Here is a 25,220-nt window from a genome sequence, read left to right as displayed (position 1 = left end):
CATAACCAAAGGCAGTGGCTCAGGGGAATCCACTGGAAGCCCTGTCAGTGACTGGGCTGAAGTGAATATTCAAGGAACCTTGTTCTTCGGGCAGCTGCTTGAGGCACAGAGGGGAGCCCACTGTAGCTTTCTCACCTAGAAATCTGATGCTGCAGGTAGTCTTTTTTGGAGGAAGCCACCACTCACTAAGAGGAAAGACAGAATGTGGCAGTTGCTCCAGGGTCACATGGCTAGAATTGAGAAGAGCCTCTAGAGCTCCTTGGGTGGCCTCTCAAGCAGTAACCATGTGGAAAGGTGAAAGTGTGTAGGATGTCAGCATAGGCTCTGAAGATGCCTTGGCTTTCCACAGCACCGTGCATGGCAGGGAACAGCAGATAGGCTTGGGGGAGAAGAGGGAGGGGCTGCTCCAGCTGAGCAGATGTGAGGGTCTGATAGTGCTTGGGGGGCTGTTGTTGCATTGTGGCAGCTAGAGCACAAACTCAAGGATTGTCTTTCTGTTTGGGCATTGGAGCCTGATGACTTGGGATATTTATTTATTTATTTATTTGACTCTGTGAACAGGCATGCATTTTGAGAAACATCTACAAATCTGGAGGACATTGTTAAATAATTTCTGATTCTGAGTCATTTAGCTATTACCTTTGTAGGACTGAGGCAGAGGGACCTGGCCTGGCTGGTGCCAGCTTAACAGTCATCAGCGTCCTTTACATTTTAAGAAAGTTATTGTTAAAACAACAACAACACACATACAATTTACCATCTCAGCCATTAAAAATTTTTTTTAAATTGTTTTTAATTTTTTTATTTGAGAGAGAGTGCAAACAGGGCAGAGGGAGGGAGGGAGGGAGGGAGGGAGAGAGAGAGAGAGAGAGAGAGAGAGAGAGAGAGAGAGAGAGAGAATCCCAAGCAGGCTCCATGTTCAGCGTGGAACACAATGCAGGGCCTGATCCCACGACCCTGGGATCATGATCTGAGCCAGAATCAAGAGTTGGACTCTCAACTGACTGAGCCACCCAGGCGCCCCCCCATTGCAACCATTTTTAAGTTCAGTAGTGTTGAGTATGTTCAAATTTTTGTGAAACAGATTTCCATGCTTTTTTCCTTTTTGTAAAATTGAAACTCTGTAGTCATTAAACAACTCTCCTCTCCCCCCTCCTCCAACTCCTAGTCTCCTTTACTTCTGTGCGAGCTTGGCTCTCTGCTCCCTGTTGGTATCTCACAGAGAGGGAGACCACTCCAGGGGTGGCAAGGCACATTCTTTTAACAAACACCCTGGCCAGAGACCCTGCCAGCTAGAGGGAGAGGCTCCAAGGTCTTGAGACAGGAAGGGGGTTTTGGTTAGCAGAGAACGAGATTACTGTGACTGTCAGTTGTGTTAACTTTTCACCTATCACCATCCTGGGGCCTGAACAGTGGCTAAGCCCAGGCAGAGTATTCACACCACTCTCAGGGTCTTGGACTGACCAGGGCATTCTGTTTCCTATCTTGTAGTTGGCCTGTGACCAGCCAGTATTTTGCCTCTGCCCTGCCTTACTCTTCCCCTGGGTTCCCAAATGGGTTTTAAAATTTTCTGGACCATCTCCTTGGAAAAGTAGTCTTGGTTGTATCCCCTGGGAGTGATGGAGCAGAAGAGTGGCCCTGTGCTAGGAGTCAGGCCTGGGTCCTGGTACTGGCTCCGTCTGCGAGGAGCCATATGACTGTGAAAATAATCTAAATGCTGAGCTGTATTTTTTATCAGTCTGATGGTGGAAATCAATGGAAACGCTTCAGGAAATCTTAATGAAGATGTAGTAGGGATGAACGAGGTCCTCATCACTACTCTTTCCTACTCCCGATTCTTATACTCTCATTTCAGGGTTTCTCAGTGGAGGGACAGGAGAACCTGCAAGAGATCCTCAGCAAGCAGCTGCTGCTCTGTCAGTTCCTCATGGCGCTGTCTGTTGTCCGAACAGGTAACGCTTCCTCAGGTGTCTCCCCAGCCTGGGGTCCGCTAGAGGCCCTGTTTGGACACGAGCACGTATGGGGTTTTGGAGTAAGAAAAAAAAAAAAAAACCTGCTTAAATCAGGTGTCAGTTGGCTAAATGAGGAATTTAGGGAAGTTAGTGCAATAGAATCCCCCAGAGTCCCCTCTAAAACTGAGACTACCCCTTAAATTGCCTCTTTTAATGGACCTGAGCGCTGGGTCCCTGGCTTTGTCACATTTACTCCTTCAGACTACCTTACCACTGGGTCAGAGCCCACTGACGGCTGTTGGTGTCTTCACTCTAATCTAGGAGGCCACTTCATCTGTAAAACCTTTGACCTGTTCACACCGTTCAGCGTGGGGCTCATCTACCTGCTGTACTGCTGCTTTGAACGAGTGTGTCTCTTTAAGCCGATTACCAGCCGTCCTGCCAACTCCGAGAGGTAAAGCCTTCCTCTCCATTCTAATCAGACTAGTTGACTAAATGTTAGAACAGAAAAGTGCAGCTCTCTGGCATAACTACTCAAGCTTGTACTCAAGCTACATTAAAACCCTGATTTTAAGGAAGTGATTAGAGCCAAGAGGAGTCAAGATTTGGATCTTACTGGTTCTGTGGTGTGTCAGTGCAACTTCTGCCTCCTTCTCTACAAACCTTATTCCTCACACTTAGGTCGGGGATCCTTGGCTTGGTCCGGGAAAGAGAAAGTGAAAAGGGGCACCTATGGGCTGGGCCAGGGCAGGAGGGCCACCAACCAGAGGCACTGTTGGCATCCTAGTTGGGACACAGTGCTCATGCATGACATGAGAGAAGATGTGGCCAGTCTGAATTGCTAGGTGGCTTGTTAAAAACACAGATTTCTGGGCCCTGTTCCTGGGGAGTCTGATTGACAAGGTCTGTAATTTAACAGACTGCCTAGTGACAGTGATACAGCCAGCCTGGCACCGGGCAGTTGGGAACCACTGCCACAGAGAGTAGAAATATAGCCCAACATAAAAAGGAAGGAATTGAATTGAACTTTTGCAGCACAGAATTGGTACTGTTCTTTGTGCATAGACTTAAGATTCTTTAGCTTTATGACTCAGCAAGGAGTTTGGGGAGGAGGAATGTGGGGGAGAAGCCCTTGCTCAGTGGAGTGACAGGGTATCTTCTGCCAGGTATGTGGTGTGCAAGGGCCTGAAGGTGGGCATAGATGACGTGCGCGATTACCTCTTCTCAGTCAATATTAAACTCAACCAGCTGCGGAACACTGATTCTGATGTCAACCTTGTGGTCCCCTTGGAGGTAATCAAGGGAGACCATGAATTTACTGACTACATGATACGGTCCAATGAGAGGTAAGCAAACCCAGTGTTTTTTGCTGATACCACTGTAGTTATCAAGGAAGACCAGAGATTGAAGGACTGAATGGCTCTTAGTATCACTTTGTCGATTCCCAACATTGGTAACTAGGATTGGTGTGCTTGTTCCAGGGCTCTCTGGGACGTGGGGGACCTTGGGGACCCTTGTCCTACTCCCATGCCCTGTCCCTAGGGTGGCCAGTGGGAACCTGGTTGGTGTTGCCCTGCCCATGGGAGCCTGAATATGATAGTGGAACCTGATAGAGAGCAGCCTTGCCCGGTCCCTGGAGGCAGGAGTAACTCTATTTGCTTCTGTTTGTGAAAAGCCATCATGATTGTTGCCTTGTGAAACTCCCTGTTTGGAAACAGGAGATGGCTAGAAAGCAAATATGCAACATGCTTTGGAAATTTCTGGTAATAAAACTTTTTTGCCAGTTCATGAATTCTTTAGATGCGTGATCTGAATGCTGGGGTTTTTTTTGTTTGTTTGTTTGTTTTAAGCCTTTTTTTGGTTTCTGCCCCCTTCTTGTTATTGGTAATAATTTAAAGTTGACAGTTGACTCAGTTTTCTAAGGGAAAACTTGGAGAAAAATTTTTTGAGGTAAGTTGGAGAGTTGTATAGTAACAGTGGATCAGTAGAAGTGCTTTCTCACAGGGCCAAACAGGTGTTGGTGTCATTTCTAAGGGTATAATCCTGTCTCCCATGGAAGTTTGAACGTATAGGTGGCCCTGGAGAATCACAGAAGGATAGAACGTCTTTACCCATTTGCCCACCATCCTACAGTGTTTTAACTTTGCACAGTACTGCCACATCAGCGCTTTCATCTTGATGGTAATGCTAGGCACCACGGTGGAGAAGACACTAAGCTTCGGCATGTTATACATGAGGAAACAGGTCCGGGAACTGGTCTAGAGTCAGCAACGCCAGGGCTTTGTAACATTTCTGTTTGCTGAACCGTGCTGCCATCTGCTATGAATGTGTGTGGACGCATGGCGGAACTGGACTCTGCAGTGCTCCCAATAGTGCAGTGTTTAAGCAGACCTACAATGAATCAGTTTGCTTTTTTTTTTTTTAAAGATTGATGGATAATTCCATAATTGAAATGCAGATCTTATGTGTATTTTTGACAAATGCATATCTTCATATAGCCTACATTCCTATTAAGATTAAAAAAAAACAATCAACCTCAGGAAATTTCTTTGTGCCCCTACCTAGTCAACCTGGAAGTAACCACTCTTCTGATTTTTATCTTAGGCTGATTTTGCCCATTCTAGAACTTAGTGTAAGTGGAATCATATATACATACACACTTATGTGTCTGTTTTTTGTTTAATTTGTCTTTTTTCCTTACCGTAACATTTTTGAGATTCTCTCATGTGGTGTTAGTTTGTTCCTCTTTATTGCTGAATAGTATTCCATTGTATGGGCATACCAAATTTATTCTTCTGTTAATGGACACTTTATTTCCAGTTTGGGGCTATTCTGAATAAAGCTGCTAAAACATTCTTGTACAGCGATTTTGGTGGACAAATGTTTTCACCTTTCTTAGATAAATACCCAAGAGTGGAAATTGTAGGTCATAGGTTAGATGAGTACTTTTTAATAATGCCATACAGTTTTCTCAAGTGCTTATATGAGTTTATATTCCCTGTAGCAGAGTGTGAGAATTCTGATTGTTCTACATCTTTGCCAACATTTGGTATTGTTAGTCTTTTTCATTTTAGCTATTCTGGTGGGGGGTTCTATTTTTGTTTATGTGTGTGTGTGTGTGTGTGTGTGTGTGTATAGTTAATTAAGTACCTGTGTTAGTTTCAGGAGTACAACATAGTGATTCAGCATTTATATACATATATGAAATGGTAACTACAATAAGTCTAGTTACCATCTGTTACCATATAAAGTTGTTACGATATTGTTAACTATATTCCCTGTGCTATATGTTACATTCCCGTCTCTCATTTATTTAACTGGAAGATTGTACCACTTGCACCACTTAATCTCCTTCACCTATTTTGTCCATTCCCCCTCCGCTCTTTCCCTCCTGGCAACCATCAGTTGGTTCTCTGTAAGTCTGTTTCTGTTTTGTTTTATTTGTTAATTTGTTTTGTGTTTTAGATTCTACGTATAAGTGTTTTTGTCTTTTTCTTATTTTGACTTATTTCACATAGCATAATATCCTCTAGATCCATCCATATTGTTGGAAATAATAAGATTTCATTCTTTTTTGTGGCCAAGTAATATTCCATTGTATATATACATTTTATTTGTCCATTCATCTGTTGAACATTCAGATTGCTTCCACATTTTGGCTATTATAAATAATGGTGTGATGACTCTAGGGGGACATATGTCTTTTCAAATTAGTGTTTTTGTTTTCTTTTGATAAATACCTAGAAGAATTGCTGGACCGTGGTAGTTTTATATCTTTATTTTCTGAGAAAATGCTATACTGTGTTCCATAGTGGCTGTACCAATTAACATTCCTACCATCACTGCACAAGGGTTCTCTTCTCCACATCCTCTCTAGCACTTGTTATTTCTTGTCTTTTTTTGGGGAGGGGGGGTTGGTTTTCAGTTTCTTTTTTTTTTTTTTAACTTGTTTTATTTTTTATTCTTGATAATAGTTCTGTGAAGTGATATCTCATTGTGGTTTGGATTTGTATATCTGTGGTGACTAATGACGTTGAACCTCTTTTCATGTGTTTATTGGCTGTTGAACATGTGACTCATGATCTCACGGTTTGTGGGATCAAGCCACACTCTCAGTGCGGAGCCTGCTTGGGATTCTCTCTCTCCCTCTTTCTTATCCCTTTCCTCACTTTTGCAAAGTAAATAAATAAACTTTTTAAAAAAAGTTGATTTTTTTTTTTTTTTCTTTTTTTGTGAGAGCACAAGCTGGGGAAAGAGAATCCCAAGCAGGCTCCATGCTCAGCATGGAGGCTGACATGGGACTCAATCCCGTAACCCTAGGATCATGACCTGAGCAAAATCAAGAGTCAGACGCTCAACTGACTGAGTCACCCAGGTGCCCCTCTTTTTATTAAATTGTAATATATTTTCTATTTTCTATATTTTGAATACAAGTCTGATTTCAAATATGTGTGTTGTGAATATTTTGTCCTAATGTGTGACATGCCTATTCATTTTCTTAATGGTATATTTTGATAAACAGAAGTTAAAAAAAGTTTTTTTTAAGTTTATTTATTTTGAGAGAGAATATAAATAAGTAGGGGAGGGCCAGAGAGAGAGAGAGAGAGAGAGAGGGAGAGAGAATCCCAAGCAGGCTCTGTACAGAGCCTGCTGACAGCACAAAGCCCGTTGCAGGGCTCCAACTCACCCAGGTGCCCCCTACTTTGACCCTTTTTATTTGTTTATTTTTGAGAGAGAGTGCAAACAGGGGAGGGCAGAGAGAGACACACACACACACACATACACACACACACACACACACACACACACACACACACAGAATCCGAAGCAGGCTCTAGGCCCCGAGCTGTCAGCACAGAGCCGACCGTGGGGTGGGGCTTGAACCCACAAACCGTGAGATTATGACGTGAGCCGAAGTTGGAGGTTTAACCAACTGAGCCACCCAGGTGCCTCTATTTTTAAAATGTGTAATTCTGGGGCACCTGGGTGGCTCAGTCGGTTAAGTGTCTGACTTCAGCTCAGGTCATGATCTCACAGTTTGTGGGTTTGAGCCCCACGTCGGGCTCTGTGCTGACAGCTCGGAGCCTGGAGCCTATTTCAGATTTTGTCTCCCTCTCTCTGCCCCTCCCATGCTCACTCCCTGTCTCTGTGTCTCTCAAAAATGAATAAATGTTAAAAAAAAAAAATGTATAATTCACTGGCATTAAATACATTCACATTGTTGTGCAGCCATCATCACTGTATATTTCCAGAATGTTTTAATCATCCAAAACAGAAATTCTGTACCCATTAAACAATAACTCCCCATTTCTCCCACCTTGAAGCTCGATGAATTTGCCTGTTCTAGGTACCTCATATAAGTGAAATCATAACGATATTTGTTCTTTTGTGTCTGGCTTATTTCACTTCGCATAATGTTTTTAAGGTTTATATCATGTTGTAGCATGTGTCAGAATTCCATTCCTTTTAGGGCTAAATAATATTCCACACACACACACACACACACACACACACCCACACACACCACATTTTGTTTACCCATTCATCTGTTGTTGGATATTTGGATTGTCCCCACATTTTAGCTCCTGTGAATAATACTGCTTTGAATATTGGTGTGCAAGTAACTGAGCCCCTGCTTTCAGTTCTTTCTTGTATACACTTAGTGGAGTTGTTGGATCCTATGGTAATTGTGCTTAAAATGGTGCAGCTACAACTGCCATACTATTTTTTACAACACTTGGCCTATTTCACGTTACCAACAGTCATGCTCAAGGGTTCCAGTTTCTCCACATTCTCACCAACACCCGTTGTTGTCTCTCTGTTTTTGTTTCTGTTTTTGTTTTTTTTGGATAATAGCCCTCCTAATGGGTGTGAGGTGGTGTCTCATTGTAGTTTTGAGTTTTGATATTGAGTATATTTTCGTATCGGGCTGTTTGTGTATCTTTGGAGAAATACTTATTCTATCTAGTCCTTTGCCTATTTTTAAATTGGTGTTTTTCATTGTCAAATGGTAGGATTCTTTATTAATATTCTGGATGTTAATCCCTCATCAGATATATGATTTGAAAATATTTTCTCTCATTATGTGTTTTTTTTCCTGCATTGATTGTGTCCTTCAGTGCACAGATTTTAATTTGATGTGGTTCAATTTCTTTTTTTTCTTTTATTGTTTATGCTTTTGGTGTAATATTCAGGAAATCATTGCTGAATCCAGCATCATGAAACTTTCCACTGTGCTTTTTTCGAAGTGTTTTATACTTTTAGCTCTCATCTTTAGGTCTTTGATCCATTTTGAGTTAATTTTTGTAGATGTTATAAAGTAAGGGTCCAACTTCATACATTTGCATGTAGACAACCAGTTTTCCCAGCACCATTTGTTGAAAAGACTATTCTTTCCTCATGAAATGGTTTTGGTACCCTTGTTGAAAATCATTTGATCATATATGCAGAGGTTTACTTCTGGGCTGTCTATTCTGTACCTTTGGTTCTGTATGCCTATCTTTATGCCAGTACCACAGTTGTGATTATTCTAGCTTTGTAGTAAGTTTTGAAACTAGGAAATATGAGACCTTCAGTTTGTTTTTCTCGTTCAAGATTGTTCTGGCTATGGGGCCCCTTGAGATTCCATATGAATTTTAGGATGGGTTTTTCCATTTTCACAAAAATTGCCTTTGGGATTTTGAAAGGGATTACATTGAATCTGTAGATTGCTTTAGATAATATTGTCTTGTTAACAATATTGAGTCTTCCAATCCATGATCACAGGATGTCTTTCCATTTATGTCTTTTTCCATTTTTGTCAGCAGTGATTTGTAGCTTTTAGTGTACAAGTCTTACACTTCTTTAGTTTATTTCTGAGTATTTTATTCTTTCTGATGCTATTGTAAATGGAGTTATTTTCTTCATCCTTTCAGATTATTCATTATTGTGTAGAAATGACTGGTTTTTGTGTGTTGATTTTGTATCCTGCAAATTGGCCAGATTTGATTATTAGTTGTAATAGTTTTTGGTGGAATTTTTAGGGTTTTTTTTGCATGAAAGATTATGCTGTCTGTGAACTGAGATAATTTTACTTTTTTTTTTTTTTCCAGTTTGGATGCCTAGAACTTTTAATTTTTGATAATGAAATCCAGCTTATCAGTTTTTTCTTTTTGTTAGTGATTTTTCTTTCTAAACAGTCTTGGCCTAAAGTCATGAAAATATTCTTCTCTTTTCATGTAGACATTTCTTTTGTTTAGGTCTATAGCCCACCTGAAATTAACTTTTTGTATGTGGTGTAATGGTAGGGGTTGAAGTTCTTTTTTTTTCCTTAGAGATACCCAGTTCTAACACCATTTGTTAAAAATACTTTTCTTTTTCCATTTAATTGTCTTGGCACTCTTGTTGAAAATTTATCTAGAGCATTCTGTTCTGTTAATCTGTATGTCTTCTGCCATATTCTCTTGATGACTGTACCTTCAAACAGGTCATCTTGAGGTCAGGTAGTGTGTGTTCTCCAGCATTGATCTTTTTCAGGACTGTTTCAACTTAGTCTAGGTGTGTTGTTTGCAGTTCTATGTAAATTTTAGAATCAGTTTGTCAATTTCTATAAGATTTGATGAAGATTACATTGAATTTATGAATCATTTTGGCAAGAAGTGACATCTTAATACTGAATCTTTCTATCCATAAATTAAACAATACCCATTTATTTAGTTTCTTAAATGTCTCTCAGCAGTGTTTTATAGTTTTCAGTATAGAGGTCTTACACATCTTTTGTTAAATTTATCCTTAAGAATTTTGTGTATTTGGATGCTCTTATAAGTGGTATTTTTATTTATTTATTTATTTATTTATTTATTTATTTATTTCTAAGTTTGTTTGAGAAAGAGGCAGAGAGAGAGTGGGGGAGTGGCAGGGGGAGAGAGAATTCCAAGCATGCCCCACGCTCAGCTCAGAGCCTGACACAGGGCTTGATCTCATGAGACCATGGCCTGAGCCGAAATCAAGAGTTGGATGTTTAACTGACTGATCCATCATGTGTCCTGTAAGGGGTATTTTAAAAATTTTGTTTTCCAGTTGTTCATTGTTAGTATGTGGAAATACAGTTGACTTTTGTATATTGACTGTGTATCTTGTGAGAATGCTTAATTTACTTATCGGTTCTATGAATTTGACTATTTTAGAGAACTTATATAAGTTATGGAATCATGTAGTATTTGTCTTTCTGTGACTGGCTTATTTCACTTAGCATGATATCCTCAAGGTTCATTCATGTTGTCTCATATTGCTTAATTTCTTTCCTCTTTCTTTCTTTCTTTCTTTCTCTCTCTCTTTCTTTTTCTTTTTCTTTCTTTCTCTTTCTTTCTTTCTTTCTTTCTGTCTTTCTGTCTTTCTGTCTTTCTTTCTTCCTGTCTTTCTTTCTTCCTGTCTTTGTCTTCATGTCTTCCTGTCTGTCTTCCTGTCTTCCTTCCTTCCTGTCTGTCTTCCTTCCTTCCTGTCTGTCTTCCTTCCTTCCTGTCTTCCTTTCTTTCTTCCTGTCTTCCTTTCTTTCTTCCTGTCTTCCTTCCTTCCTTCCTTCCTTCCTTCCTTCCTTTCTTTCTTTCTGTCTAAATACTCTATTGTATGTAAAGGGGTGCCTGGCTGACTCAGTGGGTAGAGCGTATGGCTCTTGATCTTGGGGTTGTGAGTTCAAGTCCTACATGTGGTGTGCAGTTTACTTAAAAAAATTTAAAAAGATATTCCATTGTATATATATTACCACATTTTCTTTATCTGTTCATCTGTCAGTGGACATTTAGGTTGTTTCTACATCTTGGTTACTGTGAATAGTGCTTCAGTGAACATGGGGGTGCTAATATTTTTGCAAGATCCTGATTTCAGTTCTTTTGGATAAATACCCAGAAGTGTAATTGCTGGATCATATGGTAGTTCTGGTTTTTTTCTTGCCTTATTGAACTGACTAATTCCTTCAATTTGATGTTGAATTGAAGTGATAAAAGCAGACAGCCTTGCCTTACTCTTAATTTTAAGCATAAAGTGTTTAATCATTAAGTGTGGTGTTGGCAATAGGTTTTTGTAGACGTCCTTTATCAGATTGAGTTTTCTTCTATTTTGAGATTGTTGAGCGTTTTTATTTTGAATGGATGTTTAGTTCTGTCAGATACTTTTTGTATCTATAGAAATTATCATGGTATTATTCTTTATTCCATTAATACAATGAATTACATTGAATGATTTTCAGATGGTAAACCAGTCTTGCATTTTTTAATATGCTTTGGTTATGAATATCATTCTTATATATTCTGTATTTGATTTACTAATATTTTATTGAATTGAGTCTGTGTTCATAAGGGTTATTAGTCTCTAAATCTGTATTCTGTTATTCTTAATGAATTGACCTTTTGTCATTATGAAATATCCTTCTTTATCTCTAGTAATACTCTTTGTCTTGAGTATATTAATACCTCATCTGGTATTAATATAGTCACATCAACTTTCTTTTGCTTAGTATTGATTTGTCTTTTTTTCTTCAATTCATTTATTTATTTTTGAGAGAGTGTGAGTGAGCAAGGGGCAGAGAGAGAGGGAGAAAGAGAAGAGAAAGAGAATCCTATATAGGCTCTGCACTGTTAGCACAGAGCACGGGGTTTGAGCCCCGTGTCAGGCTCTGTGCTGACAGCTCAGAGCCTGGAGCCTGCTTTGGATTCTGTGTCTCCCTCTCTCTCTCTGTCCTTCCCCTGCTCGTACTCTGTCTCTCTCAAAAATAAACATTAAAAAAAAATTTTTTTTTAAATCCTCTTATCTTGGTTGTTTAGTATCTCTTTATCCTGTTTTCTTTTTGTGTCTCAGTTCCTTCCTTTTTTTTGGGGGGGGGGGCTGGTTGGTATTTTTTAATATTCGTTTATATCTCCTTGGATTTTTTCTTTTTTATGTCTTTTTGTTTTATATTTTAGCTAATTTATTTATTTATTTAATATATGAAATTTATTGTCCAGTTGGTTTCCATACAACACCCAGTGCTCATCCCAAAAGGTGCCCTCCTCAATACCCATCACCCACCCTCCCCTCCTTCCAATACCCCATCAACCCTCAGTTTGTTCTCAGTGTTTAAGAGTCTCTTATGCTTTGGCTCTCTCCCACTCTAACCTCTTTTTTTTTTTCTTCCCCTCCCCCGTGAGTTTCTGTTAAGCTTCTCAGGATCCACATAAGAGTAAAAACATATGGTATCTGTCTTTCTCTGTATGGCTTATTTCACTTAGCATCACACTCTCAGGTTCCATCCATGTTGCTACAAAGGGCCATATTTCATTCTTTCTCATTGCCACGTAGTACTCCATTGTGTATATAAACCACAATTTCTTTATCCATTCATCAGTTGATGGACATTTCGGCTCTTTCCAGAATTTGGCTATTGTTGAGAGTTATTTTAGCTCTTTTAAAGATAACAGTATTCATCTTTAATTTATCATGGTTTACTTTCAAAGAGTATCCTGCTTTATGAACAATGTAAAAACCTTATTACCACAGTATATATGTATTTACAGTTCTGCCTTTGTGTTCTTGTTTTATATAAACCCTACTTTAGCTTGCTATTATTTTTATTTTAAACCATAAAGTCTATATCATCTTTTAAAGAGATTTAAAGTATATCTGCCTGTACAGGCATACCTCAGAGATATTGCAGGTATGGTTCTAGATCACTGCAGTAAGGTGAATATTGCAATATGGCAAGTCAAATTAATTTTTGTTTCTTAGTGCATATAAAGTTGTTTATACTATAGGTTACTAAGTGTGCAGTAACACTGTGTACAAAAAACAATGTACAAATCTTAATTTAAAAAATGCTTTATTGCTAAAAAAAATGTTAACCATTGTCGGGGCTTTTAGTGAGTCATAATCTTTTTGCTGGTGCAGGGTTTTGCCTCAGTGCTGATGGCTGCTGACTGATCAGGGTGGTGATTATTGAAGGTTGGGATGGTTGTGGCAGTTTCTTAAAATAAGACAATGACATTTGCCACATTGATTGACTCTTCCTTTTATGAATGGGTTCTCTGTAGCATGTGATGTTTGATAACATCTTACTGACAGAACTTCTTTCAAAATTGGAGTCCATCCTCTCAAACCCTGACACTGCTTTATCAGCTAAATTTATGTAATACTCTCAATCCTTTGTTGTCATTTCAACAGTCTGCACAGCATCTTCACCACGAGTAGATTCCATCTCAAGAAACTACTTACTTTGCTCATTCATAAGAAGCACCTCCTCATCTGATAAAGTTTTATAGCAATTCAGCCACATCTTCAGGCTCCAGAGTTCACTGATCACAGATTACCATAACAAATATAACAATAATGTAAAAGTTTGAAATATTATGAGAATTACCAAAATATGACACAGAGACATGCAGCGAGCAAATGCTGTTGGGAAAATGGCACCAATAGACTTGCTCGACACAGGGTTGCCACCTGCAATTTGTAAAAAATGCATTATCTGTCAGGTGCAGTAATGTGAAGTGCAATAAAACGAGGTATGCCTGCATATGTACATTTACATTTTTTACAAAGGTCCTTTGTATCTACTGACCTATTTACACATTTTGGTGTTCTTCATTTCTAGTTCTTGCAGAACTGGGTTTCTGTTTGGAATCCTTTCCCTTTGGCCTAAAGAATTTCTTTTAGCCTATTTTTATTGTGCAAGTATGCTGGAGTAATTTGTCTTTTGAAAATGTATTTATTTCCCTCTCCTCTTTGAAGGATACTTTTATTGGATATAGAATTTGAGGTTGGTCGTGTTTCTCTTTCAGCACTTTAAAGATAATGTTCCATTGTTTTCTGCCTTCCTTGTTTCTGATGAGAGAAGTCAGTCATTACTGTTACTGTTTTCATGCATATCATGTGTCCTTTTTCCTCTGAGTGCTTTTAAGATTTTCCCTTTGTTTTCAACATTTTGACCACAGTGTGTTTATATATGGTTTTCTTTGTACTGATTCTGCCTGGGGTTCTCTGACCTTGGATCTGTGGATTGATTTCATTTACCAGTTTGGGAAAATTCTTGGCTATTATCTTGTTAGTATTTTTGTCTTATTCTTTTTTCTGCTTCTGAGACTCTACTTATTTATGTTTAACTGTTTGCTATTGTCCTGTAGAGTTCTAATACTGGTATTTTTTTTTTTTTCACTTTTTTCTCTATGTTTTGGTTTGAGTTTCTGTTGACCTCGTTGTCCCCAAGTTCACTGATTCTTTCCTCTACTGTTTTCAGTCTGGTGATAAGCCCATCAAAATCATTCTTCATCTCTAATATCATAGTTTTCAATCCTAGAATCTTGGTTTTTTAGAAATATGGTTTCTGTACCTCTGCTGAAATTCTCTATCTTTCCATGAATGTTGTACATCTTTTCTACTAGATCCTTTAATATGTTTTTCAGTTATTTTAAGGGCCATGTCTGATAATATGAACATCTGGACCATTTCTGGATCTTCTGCTATTGGATTGTTTCCCCTCTTGTTAGCTGGTCACATTTTCTTGCTTTATCACATGTCACACACTCTTTAACGCCAGACATTGTATAAAAGGATAGTGGGGATTACAGTAGCAAGGGCAGCTGCTAGTGTAGGTGGGTTGAGTCAGTTCAGTCTGCAGCTGAACTGGGTCTGGGCTTTGTCGTTGCTTTATTTAGAATTAATTCACTACTGCTTTCAAGTTTTTAAGGATGGGATCAGAACTTTCCTTTTAGCAGGACTTGGGAGCTGGGTGTCTAGCGGGTTTGACTCAGTTCTGCTTTATTGTAAGCCTTTAGCAGGCCCCATGTAACTATATCTTGGGGTGTAGTCAAGGGGGTTCTCTTTGAGTTCTCCCGCCCCTCTCCCCCAAATGTAGATGGCCACTGCTCTGGCTGAGCTTCTCTTTTTTGATATCTTTTGCCTTTTTTGGTAATCCTTCTGAAATTAAATCTTTTTTTTTCCCCCCCTCTCTCTAGCCACTGTAGTCTGCAGATCAAAGCTCTGGCCAAAATCCATGCCTTTGTTCAAGACACGTGAGTGTTGCCCACTCCCCAGAATTCTTTTATTTCAAGGAAAGATCTTTTCATTTTGCTCCTTCCTCTGAGCTCTTTATTTCATTTCAACAAACATTTAAAAACGTCTATTTTTTTTTAATCTTTTACTCTGCTGTGGTCTGTGAAGCATACCAGAGAAGTAGATGGCATGAACCTTGCCCTCAAAGACTTTATGTTTGTGTTTAGGCAGATAAGAGTACCCCAGGAAAAGGATACAGGAGGAATGTAGAGGGTGCATCAGAGGGTGTAGAGTGGCATAGTATGAGTAGAATGCCATACCAACAGTCCCCTGTTGAGGGGACACAGAATAAAGAGTGATCAAGAGAGGGGAGATAGGACTGGTCTAAGAAAACCATTCTTCTGGTAGGGGGTCAGCATAAGCTGATAAAGCTTTCTGGAGCATAGTGGCATCTTTTGGGATGGACTTAATGTGTATCAGCAGAGGAAAAGCCAGAACATGCTCAGAGAGGAGAGTGTGTGGGGAACTCTGGCATTCAGGGTGATCGGGAGGGTAGTCTTCCTTCCCTTTGTGGTGAGAAGGGGAGGTCATCCATTTTGTCTACATCTGATCCCCCTTCTTTAAGGGGCAGAGGCATGTGAGTGTTGTAAGCATCCTGGGCTAATGGCAGCATGGCCTCTGTGTGCACACACGTTTATTCATCTGGGCTTCCTCTCTTGGGAGTTCTGAGGGGTGCATGGGATGCACACTCCTTGTACCTCTTGGAGGTTTTAATCACTTGTTGGTTTTATTTTCCCAGAACCCTGAGTGAGCCTCGGCAGGCAGAGATCCGGAAAGAGTGCCTTCGACTTTGGGGGGTGAGCATCTCCCTAGCCCATTATTACTCCAGAGCAGGGAAGCTGTAGAGAAGAATGGATTGACCAACCCTGTCTACTTAGGGTTTCTCCTTACATGTAAACGTCTCCCTACCCTCACAGGGTTCCAGAGTTAGACGTCTTAGCATTGTCAGGAGTTACCTTTTTGGCCCTTTCACTGACATTGTGGTCCTGCAGTTGGGTCAAAAAGGACAAGGGTGGTGGGTGACCAGGCCTCATTTTGTTGCCAGGGCCCTATACAGCAACTCTCTGCCCACAGAGAGTCCCAGACAGAGGGAAGGGGCCTTTGTGGTGTGCAACCACAGGGCTTGAAGTGAGGTAGTGACCGGATTACCCACTCCCATCTCCTGCTTTCTAGCCCCCTTTGTTGGGGGCCATTGCCTCTTCCCCTGTCTGGACCTATCCCCTCGCCTGCATGTGCATACACACAGCTTTCATTGAAAGTACATTTGCAAATCAAAGCTCTTTGCTGTCTCCTTTCAGATCCCAGACCAGGCTCGAGTTGCTCCTTCTTCCTCAGACCCCAAATCTAAGTTCTTTGAGCTAATCCAGGTGAGTTTGGTATCTGTTGAAAATAAAAAGTCAGAGAGGCCTAACTTCAGATGTGGAAGGTATCAGACCCGTGCCATCCTCCCTCCAGATGCCTGGCCTCCAGAGGGCTTGTGTAGGCACCTCCTGGATTCTGAGGGGCTGGGCTTCATTTAAATCTAGCCCAGATTATGGGGCCGTTGTGCTGGTTTTGTGAGGTCACGGACTGGAGAATGAGGTTCCAGATGACCTCAGAAGAGTAGCATGTGTACGTATTTCTGAATGGGGTGGAGCGGTCACTTAACTGCTCTCAGACCAACTACTGATGAGTCCTCGCCTTCAGTTTTATTGAAGGGGTGGCTTTTATATTCTGGCGGCATTTCCTTATAGCTCCGGTAAATTGATCTGTACTCAGGGAGTTGGTGTTCTTTCCCTTCCCAGCCTCTTCTAATAGGTCCTAAAGGAACACTCCAAGCAGATGGAATTAGATCCCAGTTAGTGCATGGTTAGGGAGAGCAGGGGGGCATGTTTCAGAGAGCAAGTGCTTCCTGTCCCTCGCCTCTCCCAGCCTGCCCCCATCCCTCATACAGGCACCCATACTGAGCGCCTGTCCCTTCCCCCAACCCAGCCATGTTTTCTCTGACCCGGGGCTGCAGGGCACTGAGATTGACATCTTCAGCTATAAGCCCACGCTGCTCACCTCCAAAACCCTGGAGAAGATCCGCCCAGTGCTTGACTACCGCTGCATGGTGTCTGGCAGCGAGCAGAAGTTCCTCATCGGTCTGGGGGTAAGTCTGCTGCTGGCTTCCTCTCTACTGTCGGGGTGGTGGAACCTTGCTCTGTGTCTGTGGGAGTCTGGACAGCTGCCTGCCACCCTCGGTGCGTGTTCTCTTGGCACTAGGGAGCTGGGGCTTTGACCCCAGGGAAGGTATTTCTTAAAGCTTCACTTCCTTTCTGTGAGTTAGCCAAGTGTCATTCATCCATTCAGTTTTTCATTCATTCACATTTGCGTATTCATCTCTGTGCATTGTAAAGGGAACACTGCTTCTTTTCTTGTGATACTAAGCTTCCTAGGCTAACAGGATTGTCAGCAGGCTACTGTGGCTTGAATCCATGCAACCATTTCTTTGTAACACCACCCCCATCGGGCTCTGTGCTGACAGCCTGGAGCCTGCTTGGGATTCGCGCTCTCTGCCTCTCTCTTTCCCAAAACAAATAAATAAACTTAAAAAAAAAAAAAAAAAAAAAAAAAGTGCTCAGCCAACTGAGCCACCCAGGCCCAGGTGCTCCATAGGCTTGATCTTTTTTGAGGGTCACTAATCATGGACTTGGGCCTTTTTTTTTTTTTCTTAATGTTTGTTTATTTTTGAGGGAGAGACAGAGCATGAGCAGGGGAGGGGCAGAGAGAGAAGGAGACACAGAATCTGAAGCAGGCTCTGAGCTGTCAGCACAGAGCCCGACACAGGGCTCGAACCCTTGAACCGAGAGACCATGACTGAGCCAAAATTGGACACTTAACCAACTGAGCCACCCAGATACCCCTGGACTTAGGCCTTTTGAATGGTGCCCTGGGCCTGTTCCCTACCACCAGGACTGAGCCAGATCTCTGTCGCTGAAGTATAACACTAATCTCTCCTAGACATTTTCTTCTGACATTTCCCAGCCCCATCAGCTTATAACCGCCAACTGAAAGCTCTTTTGAGCGCTCACCCCTCAATCTCCATGCCTGCCTCATGAGGCCCTTTCTCTCTGCCTGTAGAAGTCCCAGATCTACACGTGGGACGGCCGCCAGTCAGACCGCTGGGTCAAGCTAGACCTGAAGACAGAGCTACCCCGGGATACTCTACTGTCTGTGGAGATCGTCCATGAACTGAAAGGGGAGGTCAGAGGTGGTTCTGCTCATGTGTTCTGGCCTTGCCAGCTAGGGAACTGGGGCACGGCTGAGCCTGGCCCTTTTCCCCCCAAGTTAACTGGGTCACATTGTGGTGCTTGACAGGGCCCAGAGCTGGGGGAAGGCTGTGAAATGATTCCTCCTCCTTGGGTAGTTGCTCGAAACAATGATACGTTTAGGTAGGAAGGATCACAGTCCCCATGTGTGCAAGAGGGAACCTCAGTCATCTCTGGGCATCCTGGGCCCTAGTGGGCCTGCTGGGTATTTTTTAGCTGCTGATTTTGTTTTTACCAGGGATCCCTTGAGCTTTGGCCATGACAGCCATACAGATGACTTTCAGAACAGTCAATGGGAACAGTGGACAAGATTGGGAAGCTAGGCCCCGAATGGAGCACCATGGCGGCAGCCTCACTGAGTTTGAGGTTCAGGGGTGCTCATCACCTAAAGCCTCAGATCTCTGGCTGCTCGGAAGTCTGGGCTGGTGTGGTGCTGAGAATGATCTGGGAGGGAGGCACAAGAAAGTTCTGTGTTTGGAGTCCTTCTCTTCCCCCGGTGATATATAGGTAGAACAGAGGCCAGCATGCCATGGTGGGCAGTGGGCCCCAGGCCGATGCTTGGCAGGATGGGCAGCGCACTTCTTCTTCTAGGGGAAGGCCCAGCGGAAGATTAGTGCCATCCACATCCTCGATGTCCTCGTGCTGAATGGCAGTGACGTGCGGGAGCAGCACTTTAACCAGCGGTTTGACCTGGGTCCTGGGGAGGGAGGGCAGGGTAGGCCAGGTCAGCTGTGCGGCAGCAGCCTCTGAGGCTTGATCCCTCACCCAGGCCTTCTTGCCTAAGGCTATCGTTAGTTTTCCTTCCCCACCCGTGGGCTGGTTCCAGGGCCAGGGTGAGGAATTAGTATCTGCACTGCAGAGTTTGCTGGGGCTTGGGGGCCTCCATTGCCACAGATACCAGCACACTCCGTTTGGCCACAGCTGTTCAGATCAGAAGTGATGTTTTGATTCAGGTTGAGCAAGAGGATAGGCTTATGGAGAGAGGGAGGGTCTCTGAAGAACATGTCTTGAGCATGGATGGTCCCGTTTAAGTCTGTTCATCTGGATCCCACAGCGGCCCTTTTGCTTGTGGATGGATGACTGATCAGTTGTTAGAAGGGGGGTGGGGGACACAAAGGAGGGACCTCTCACACTGCCGTGATACTGATATGCCTAAGTTGGTTCTTCTGAGTGGGTGTGCTGTGGCATCAGTGGTTTGGGGTGAGTCGACATACACGATACAGATGACATTTGAAGTTCTAGTGGAGGGGACTGAGCACAACTCAAGGCACACTTCAGAAAAGCCTACCAACATGTAGCAAAACTGGATGTCCAAATCTACAGAGGGAGGGCGTGCACAAAGATGTTAGTGGAGAAGGGCAGGGTGGGCTTCCTCAGGCATAGGAGTGCTGCCTCTTGGAGCGGCTTTGCTCCACATTCAGAAGTGTTCCGTCTCTGGTGCCACGCAGATGCCCTGGGGGCAGGGGTGCTAGTGGAGGCGCCTTGGCTCACCTCTGAGAGACTCTGTTTGTGCTCTAGAATTCAGCTTGCTGAGAAATTTGTGAAAGCTGTTTCCAAGCCCAGTCGGCCTGACATGAATCCCATCAGGTGAGCATATGGTCTCCCTCCCAAACCCCCATTCCCCATTGCTTCTTTCTGGCCAGTGCCTGCTTCCCCATCCTGTGGAGGATGGGAGGGCTCAGTAGAGAGGACCAGGCAAAGTTGTGGTTAGAGATAAGACTACCCTTGGTGAATGTGAATTGGGGTGGGGTGCTGGGTAGGTGTGTCCTTCGCCCCAGAGTGTCTCCCCATCCCGCCTGTCATGGTGGGCCAGCCTCCACAGGAGATGCATTCCTAGGGGTTAAGGTGTCATTGAAGATGCACATGCTTCTCGGGGCACTGACACACCTTGCACATTCACACTCATTAGCATACCACCTGGCCTTTTCTTTTTTTTCAGGTGAGAAAAGGGTGTTAAGGGAATGGGAGTTTTTGAACAGGAAGAAGAGAGTGTTTGTTGCCATGTTAGATGGTGTGAAAGTTCCAGGCCCTGAGGTAGGAGAGGAGGATGAGGACAGTCAGGGAGCCCACATAGGGAGACCAGACTTTCCAGGCTGTGCCCGGGTCAGAGGTTATTACCTTTGGGGCTTGGAGACCCAGACTATATGACTGGAGACCGAGGTGTCTCTCTACACTTTTTATAAAATGTCCTGTCTGCCAGGTCCTGAGGGACACCTTCTGGGGACCCTCCCTGTGTTGCTTGTTGTCTAGTTGCTGGGTCCCTGGAGACCTTACCCAGCAGTTCCAAAGATGTGTTCAGAGGCCCCCAGAGGTGAAGGAACCCTGCACCCTGGGTAGAGGTCCCCCTACCCCCTATGGTAAAAGGCCTGTTAGGACTGTTTGGAAATAACTCTGCTACAGGAAGCCCTAAAATCCATGGTGACCTACACAAGAGCCTGGACCTTGGTATTTGGGCCCCTGGTGACAGTGAAGATGACTTGGGTGTCTGCCAGATCTTCCTCTCTCCCCCTTCTTCAGTAACCATAGTTGTGCTCCTCAGTTGCCGTGGGGCAGGCCCAAGGGAGTGTTTGGTAGCTCTGAGCTAGGGCATCTGTGTTGGACAGCAGCACACGGGGCTGGAGGTCCTCATTCTGGTGGGTTGGGGTACTGGGGCCAGAAGAAGACAAGGACAGGCACAGCCTCCTGCCTCCAGCTGCTGCTGGGTAAGAATATCTGCGCCCCACACCCCATAAAACCTTTGTCCTCTCTCTGTCCCTCTACACACAGGGTGAAGGAGGTGTACAGGTTGGAGGAGATGGAGAAGATTTTTGTCAGGTGAGTGACTCAGTATTAGTGCAGGATCTGAGAGGAGAGTTGGGGTGGGGGTGCAGCAGCATTCTCTTTTTGCAGAGGTGTGTCGTGGGGGAGGTGGTGAGTTGGCCCTGGCAGGCTGCCTTTAGCCCCCCTGCCGCAGCCAAGAGCCCCCCGGCTGAGAGCTGATTCAGCACCGTCAGGAGGGGAGCAGGGCGGTGTGTGTCAGGCAGAAATACGGGCTCATTGATGCTGTAATAGTTACGATTGTCCCTGCGAGGGGCAGAGCAGCAAGCTGCTTGAAACACTATAAATCCCAGCTCCTGGTGCTGACAGAGAGATTGAGCCTGGAGGGGCAGGGGGGGCGTAACTGCTTCCTTGCATTAGTGGTGTGCAGGGTGCTCTCATCTGGGGGGTCTCATCCTGGGTTTGTGCCTGCTGCGGCCATGGGAGCTGGGCCAGGTCTCCGTGGTCTCGTGTTAACTCTTTAGTGGCCACAGTGATGCCTTTGGTGGGGGATCGAAGACCCAGTGGCACCTCTGGTCTCAGATCTTAACCTTACTTGTGTCACCCTTGAAACACCCCCCCCCCCCCACCTGTCCCCCAAACGGCAGCAACAGAGCAGGGACATCTGTCACTTTCCTGACTCCATTGCTTAGAGTTTAGAGCCTGAGTCGTCCATCCAGCTCTGCACAGACTCCCTCGATGGGTAGCCTGGAGCAACTCACATCTCTGCCTCAGTTTCCATTTCTTATGTTGAACTGAGATAAAATGCTGTGGGTGGTGGGATTTTAATATTAGCCGGAGAATAATGTGAGGGCTCGCTCTCATGCACAAAACCACACTTGCTGTTTACTCACCTCGGGGAAATTAGGTTAGAAATGAAGATCATCAAGGGCTCCAGTGGCACCCCGAAGCTCAGCTACACAGGGCGGGATGACCGGCACTTTGTGCCCACTGGCCTCTACATCGTCAGGACGGTGAATGGTAGGTGATGGGTGATTGTTGCCTGTCCTCTTTCCTGCAGCCAGGGTGACTGGCCCAGACCCTGTCTGAGCCGGAGCTGAAGGCTGCCTACTAAGGTGCATGGCAGCCAGGCTGGCGTTTCTATGAGGTGTGGGGTTGGGGACTGTTTCCCGAGCCTCTTCTGTTCCTTGGTGGGTCCTGGGGGTCGGGTTGGGGCTGAGAGAGAGGAGCCCAGTTGGTTTGTGCACACACAGTGTCCTCATGCAGGTAAAGGGCCTTCTCTGGGGGTGGCAGCAAGTCAGGCTTGGCCATTTGTATCCTCTGTACAGTCCCTTTTCTTCAGTGCCTTCTGGCTAAAAGAGCCTTCCCTCTGCCAGGGTCCCAGAGTTGTTGCCCTGGTGGCAGGTTGGCAGGACTGGGGTGGGGTTGTTGAGAAGTAATTATCTTAGTCGTCCTCCTTGAGCCCCTTTGGGCTGGTGATAAAGGCTGCATCCTCCTCACAGGCTGTTCTCTGCCTGCTTTTTGGGAGAGAGGGCAATGGAAGAACACAAGTGCAGAAAGGCACACCCCTATGTTGGTCTGTTCCTGTCCCGCATGAATATTTTGTGTCCTTTTCTGAGCTTTCCCCTCTTCCTTCTGTCAGAGCCATGGACTATGGGATTCAGCAAAAGCTTCAAGAGGAAGTTCTTCTACAATAAGAAAACCAAGATCTCTACCTTTGACCTCCCTGCAGACTCCATCGCCCCCTTTCAGTAAGTGGCCCTCCTCTGTGCCTGTCCTCTTCACAACCCCAGGTGCTCCTGCCAGGATGCCGGCCAGCCCTCTTGGGGCATACCCCAGGTCCTGAGAAAGATGGCTGCCCAAGCAGGGGCTCCCCTAGCATAGACTGGGCTCCTCCCAAGGGTGGGGCTATGCCCCCTCTAGGGCGTGGCCCCCAGTTCTGGATAGAAGCTCAGTGAGAAGCAAGTGACACCAAGACCTGCTGTGATGGCTGGGGGTCCTGGGTGGGAAGAGCCTCATCCAGGCAGGGCATCTGTCTGCCCCATGGAGCAGCCACTGCTTATGTGACCTTCTGACACTGGCCTGGTGGTGCAAACCTACCAAGGGCCTGCAGCCCTGCCACTTGGGATTCAGGGGTCTTAGGTGTCTCTCATGAGCACCCAGAGTCCGTTTGCCAGACTGTTACAGTCATAGGTTTTGACAGCAGCCAGTAGCTCTAATGCGCCTATAATTAGCCACTGACACCAGTGTCTGTTGCTACACTAATACTGTTTTATTAGAACGGCACAGACAGATAAACCAGGAATATCAGTAATTCTAGGAATCTAGTTGGACACAATTAGCATCAGCATCTGTTTGTTGGAAAGGAGCTGGGGCCCACTGGGTACCTGTTGGCTGCTAGAGGGAAGACCCTCAACTGGAGTTAAATGACCCACCCCTTTAAGGATCAGTCCTCTAAGTCATGGTTGCCAGGGTTGGGGTGGTGATCTCTTGGTCCTGCTCCACCCGGGTACAGCCCTCTGACCTCCTTTCTCTTCCTTCTCCCCAGCATCTGCTACTATGGCAGGCTCTTCTGGGAGTGGGGGGATGGCATCCGTGTTCATGACTCCCAGAAGCCCCAGGACCCAGACAAGCTGTCCAAGGAAGATGTCCTCTCATTCATCCAGATGCACAGCGCCTGAGGGTGTGGGGATGCCCACCCCTGCTGAATGATCTGTCATTCTCTGAGTCAGGGCGCTCTGCCTGGGGCTCACAGTACTGGTTTTTTACCCCTTCTCGGAAAGGGACTGGGGAGCACAGTCACTGCAGCCTGACCATAAGGGGTGGGTGGTCTCCTCTCCATTCTCCCTGAAGAACTCAGTCGGGGGCCTTCTGAGGACTCTGACATTCCTTCTGGGACACCTTTTGGACTTCCCTCCCCAGAGACCTGCCTGGGAATTGTCTTCCCTGCCAGGAATCAGCCTGAAGGATGCTGCTCCTACAGGCGGGTTTGAGGTCAGGGCCGAGGGCATGTGTGGCCAGTGGAGGACGTGTCAGAGAACAGCAGGGCTTTGTTTCTGCCATTCTCTCTTGTATCCTGTAGACTCACTTTTCTGAGTTCCGTGCACTGCCCTGAGGGCGGCCATGCCCGTGCTCTGCCCAGCTTTTTATTGGGCCGACCCTGAGTGGGTGTAGGCCAGGGGCAGCTGCTGTACAAATCAAGGTTTTGTTTCTTTGAACTTGCTCTGTTTTGATGCCAAGTTGGAGATGATTTTATCTCCTCCCTGACCTCTGTCCTGGTCTTCCCTGGAGTTCGTCCCAGCCGGACCTCTGACAGTCCCGCAGGCCGGGAAGGGAGGCACGTGGGCCATACTTCCCTGCCACTGCATCGGGACACAGTGCTGTCTCGATAGCGGGCATGACTGCCTCCTGGGGTTGTAGAGCCTTCCTGGGCCCCATTCCCTTTTGTTCTGAACCTTGGGCAGCTCTAGAAGAGGAAGCAGCCTTTAAAGACCTTTTTCTATGCCCCAGCAGCAGTGGCCCCCTGGCAACAGAGGTACCTCGGGTTGGGTCACACCCAGCCTTCTGGCAATCATGGCACCCCCCCCCCATTTGCCACAGCCACCTTGCTACTCACCCCCTTTTTCTTCCCCAGTAGGAAGTACAGTCACTTTTGTTTGTCCTTTTGTGGTCACTCCATTTCCTCTGTCTTGGCAGAGGGGGAAGAAGGGAAGCTGGGCAGTAGCTTTGGGTGGGGGAGGGTACTTGTGGTTGTTTTTAATGGGAAATACCTCTCAGAGATGCTCTTATGGGCTCCCTAGAGCCCCATCCCAGTGCTAGGCTGGTTTCCATGGCGATAGGCCACAGAGACTCCCTGTGAGGTTGGAAATGACTCTACCTGGGGGTGGGGGGGCGGTGTCGCCTAGCCAGCATCCAGCCCCTCCCTCCCCCCAGGTTGGTGGCAGCACGGCTGAGAAAGGTGTGTTTCCACCCCGTTCTGGGTATATCAGTGTGTCTTGCAGAATCTTGGATCATTAAAGATAAACATATTTTTAATGCCTGTGTGGCTCTGTGCTGGGGCTAGTGCTGTTTGTCCTTGGTGCTGTGTGGTCTGGGATTGGCTTGGATGAAACAGTTTGGGCTGGAGAAGGGGAGGAAGCTCTACTTAAGAAGCGGGGAGGAAAGC

General features: G+C 44.9%; 1 protein-coding gene across 5 annotated transcripts in view; it reads left to right on the top strand.

Moving 5' to 3' along the window:
* Window positions 1–25,090, top strand: part of CMTR1 (cap methyltransferase 1) — a 50,665-nt gene extending 25,575 nt beyond the window's left edge. For 3 of the 5 annotated variants that reach the window (XM_053905071.1, XM_053905074.1, XM_053905070.1), the window contains 14 exons: window positions 1,856–1,952; window positions 2,274–2,406; window positions 3,119–3,298; window positions 14,912–14,968; window positions 15,748–15,805; window positions 16,307–16,375; window positions 17,008–17,139; window positions 18,111–18,233; window positions 18,890–18,981; window positions 19,817–19,885; window positions 21,065–21,112; window positions 21,963–22,075; window positions 22,698–22,806; window positions 23,604–25,090. In XM_053905071.1, the coding sequence (XP_053761046.1) occupies window positions 1,856–1,952; window positions 2,274–2,406; window positions 3,119–3,298; window positions 14,912–14,968; window positions 15,748–15,805; window positions 16,307–16,375; window positions 17,008–17,139; window positions 18,111–18,233; window positions 18,890–18,981; window positions 19,817–19,885; window positions 21,065–21,112; window positions 21,963–22,075; window positions 22,698–22,806; window positions 23,604–23,736 (1,413 nt within the window). In that variant the 3' untranslated portion in view covers window positions 23,737–25,090. The remainder of the gene's footprint in view (window positions 1–1,855; window positions 1,953–2,273; window positions 2,407–3,118; window positions 3,299–14,911; window positions 14,969–15,747; window positions 15,806–16,306; window positions 16,376–17,007; window positions 17,140–18,110; window positions 18,234–18,889; window positions 18,982–19,816; window positions 19,886–21,064; window positions 21,113–21,962; window positions 22,076–22,697; window positions 22,807–23,603) is intronic. The other 2 variants (XM_053905073.1, XM_053905072.1) reach the window with 2 other exon arrangements.
* The last annotated feature ends 130 nt before the right edge of the window (window positions 25,091–25,220 follow it).

The sequence above is a fragment of the Panthera pardus genome, unplaced genomic scaffold (genome assembly GCF_024362965.1).
Source record: "Panthera pardus isolate Hobbes unplaced genomic scaffold, ASM2436296v1 HiC_scaffold_17, whole genome shotgun sequence".
In the NCBI taxonomy this organism is placed as follows: domain Eukaryota; kingdom Metazoa; phylum Chordata; class Mammalia; order Carnivora; family Felidae; genus Panthera; species Panthera pardus.
Note: the sequence above shows the minus strand (reverse complement) of the source record. Positions and strands in the feature narration are given on the sequence as shown.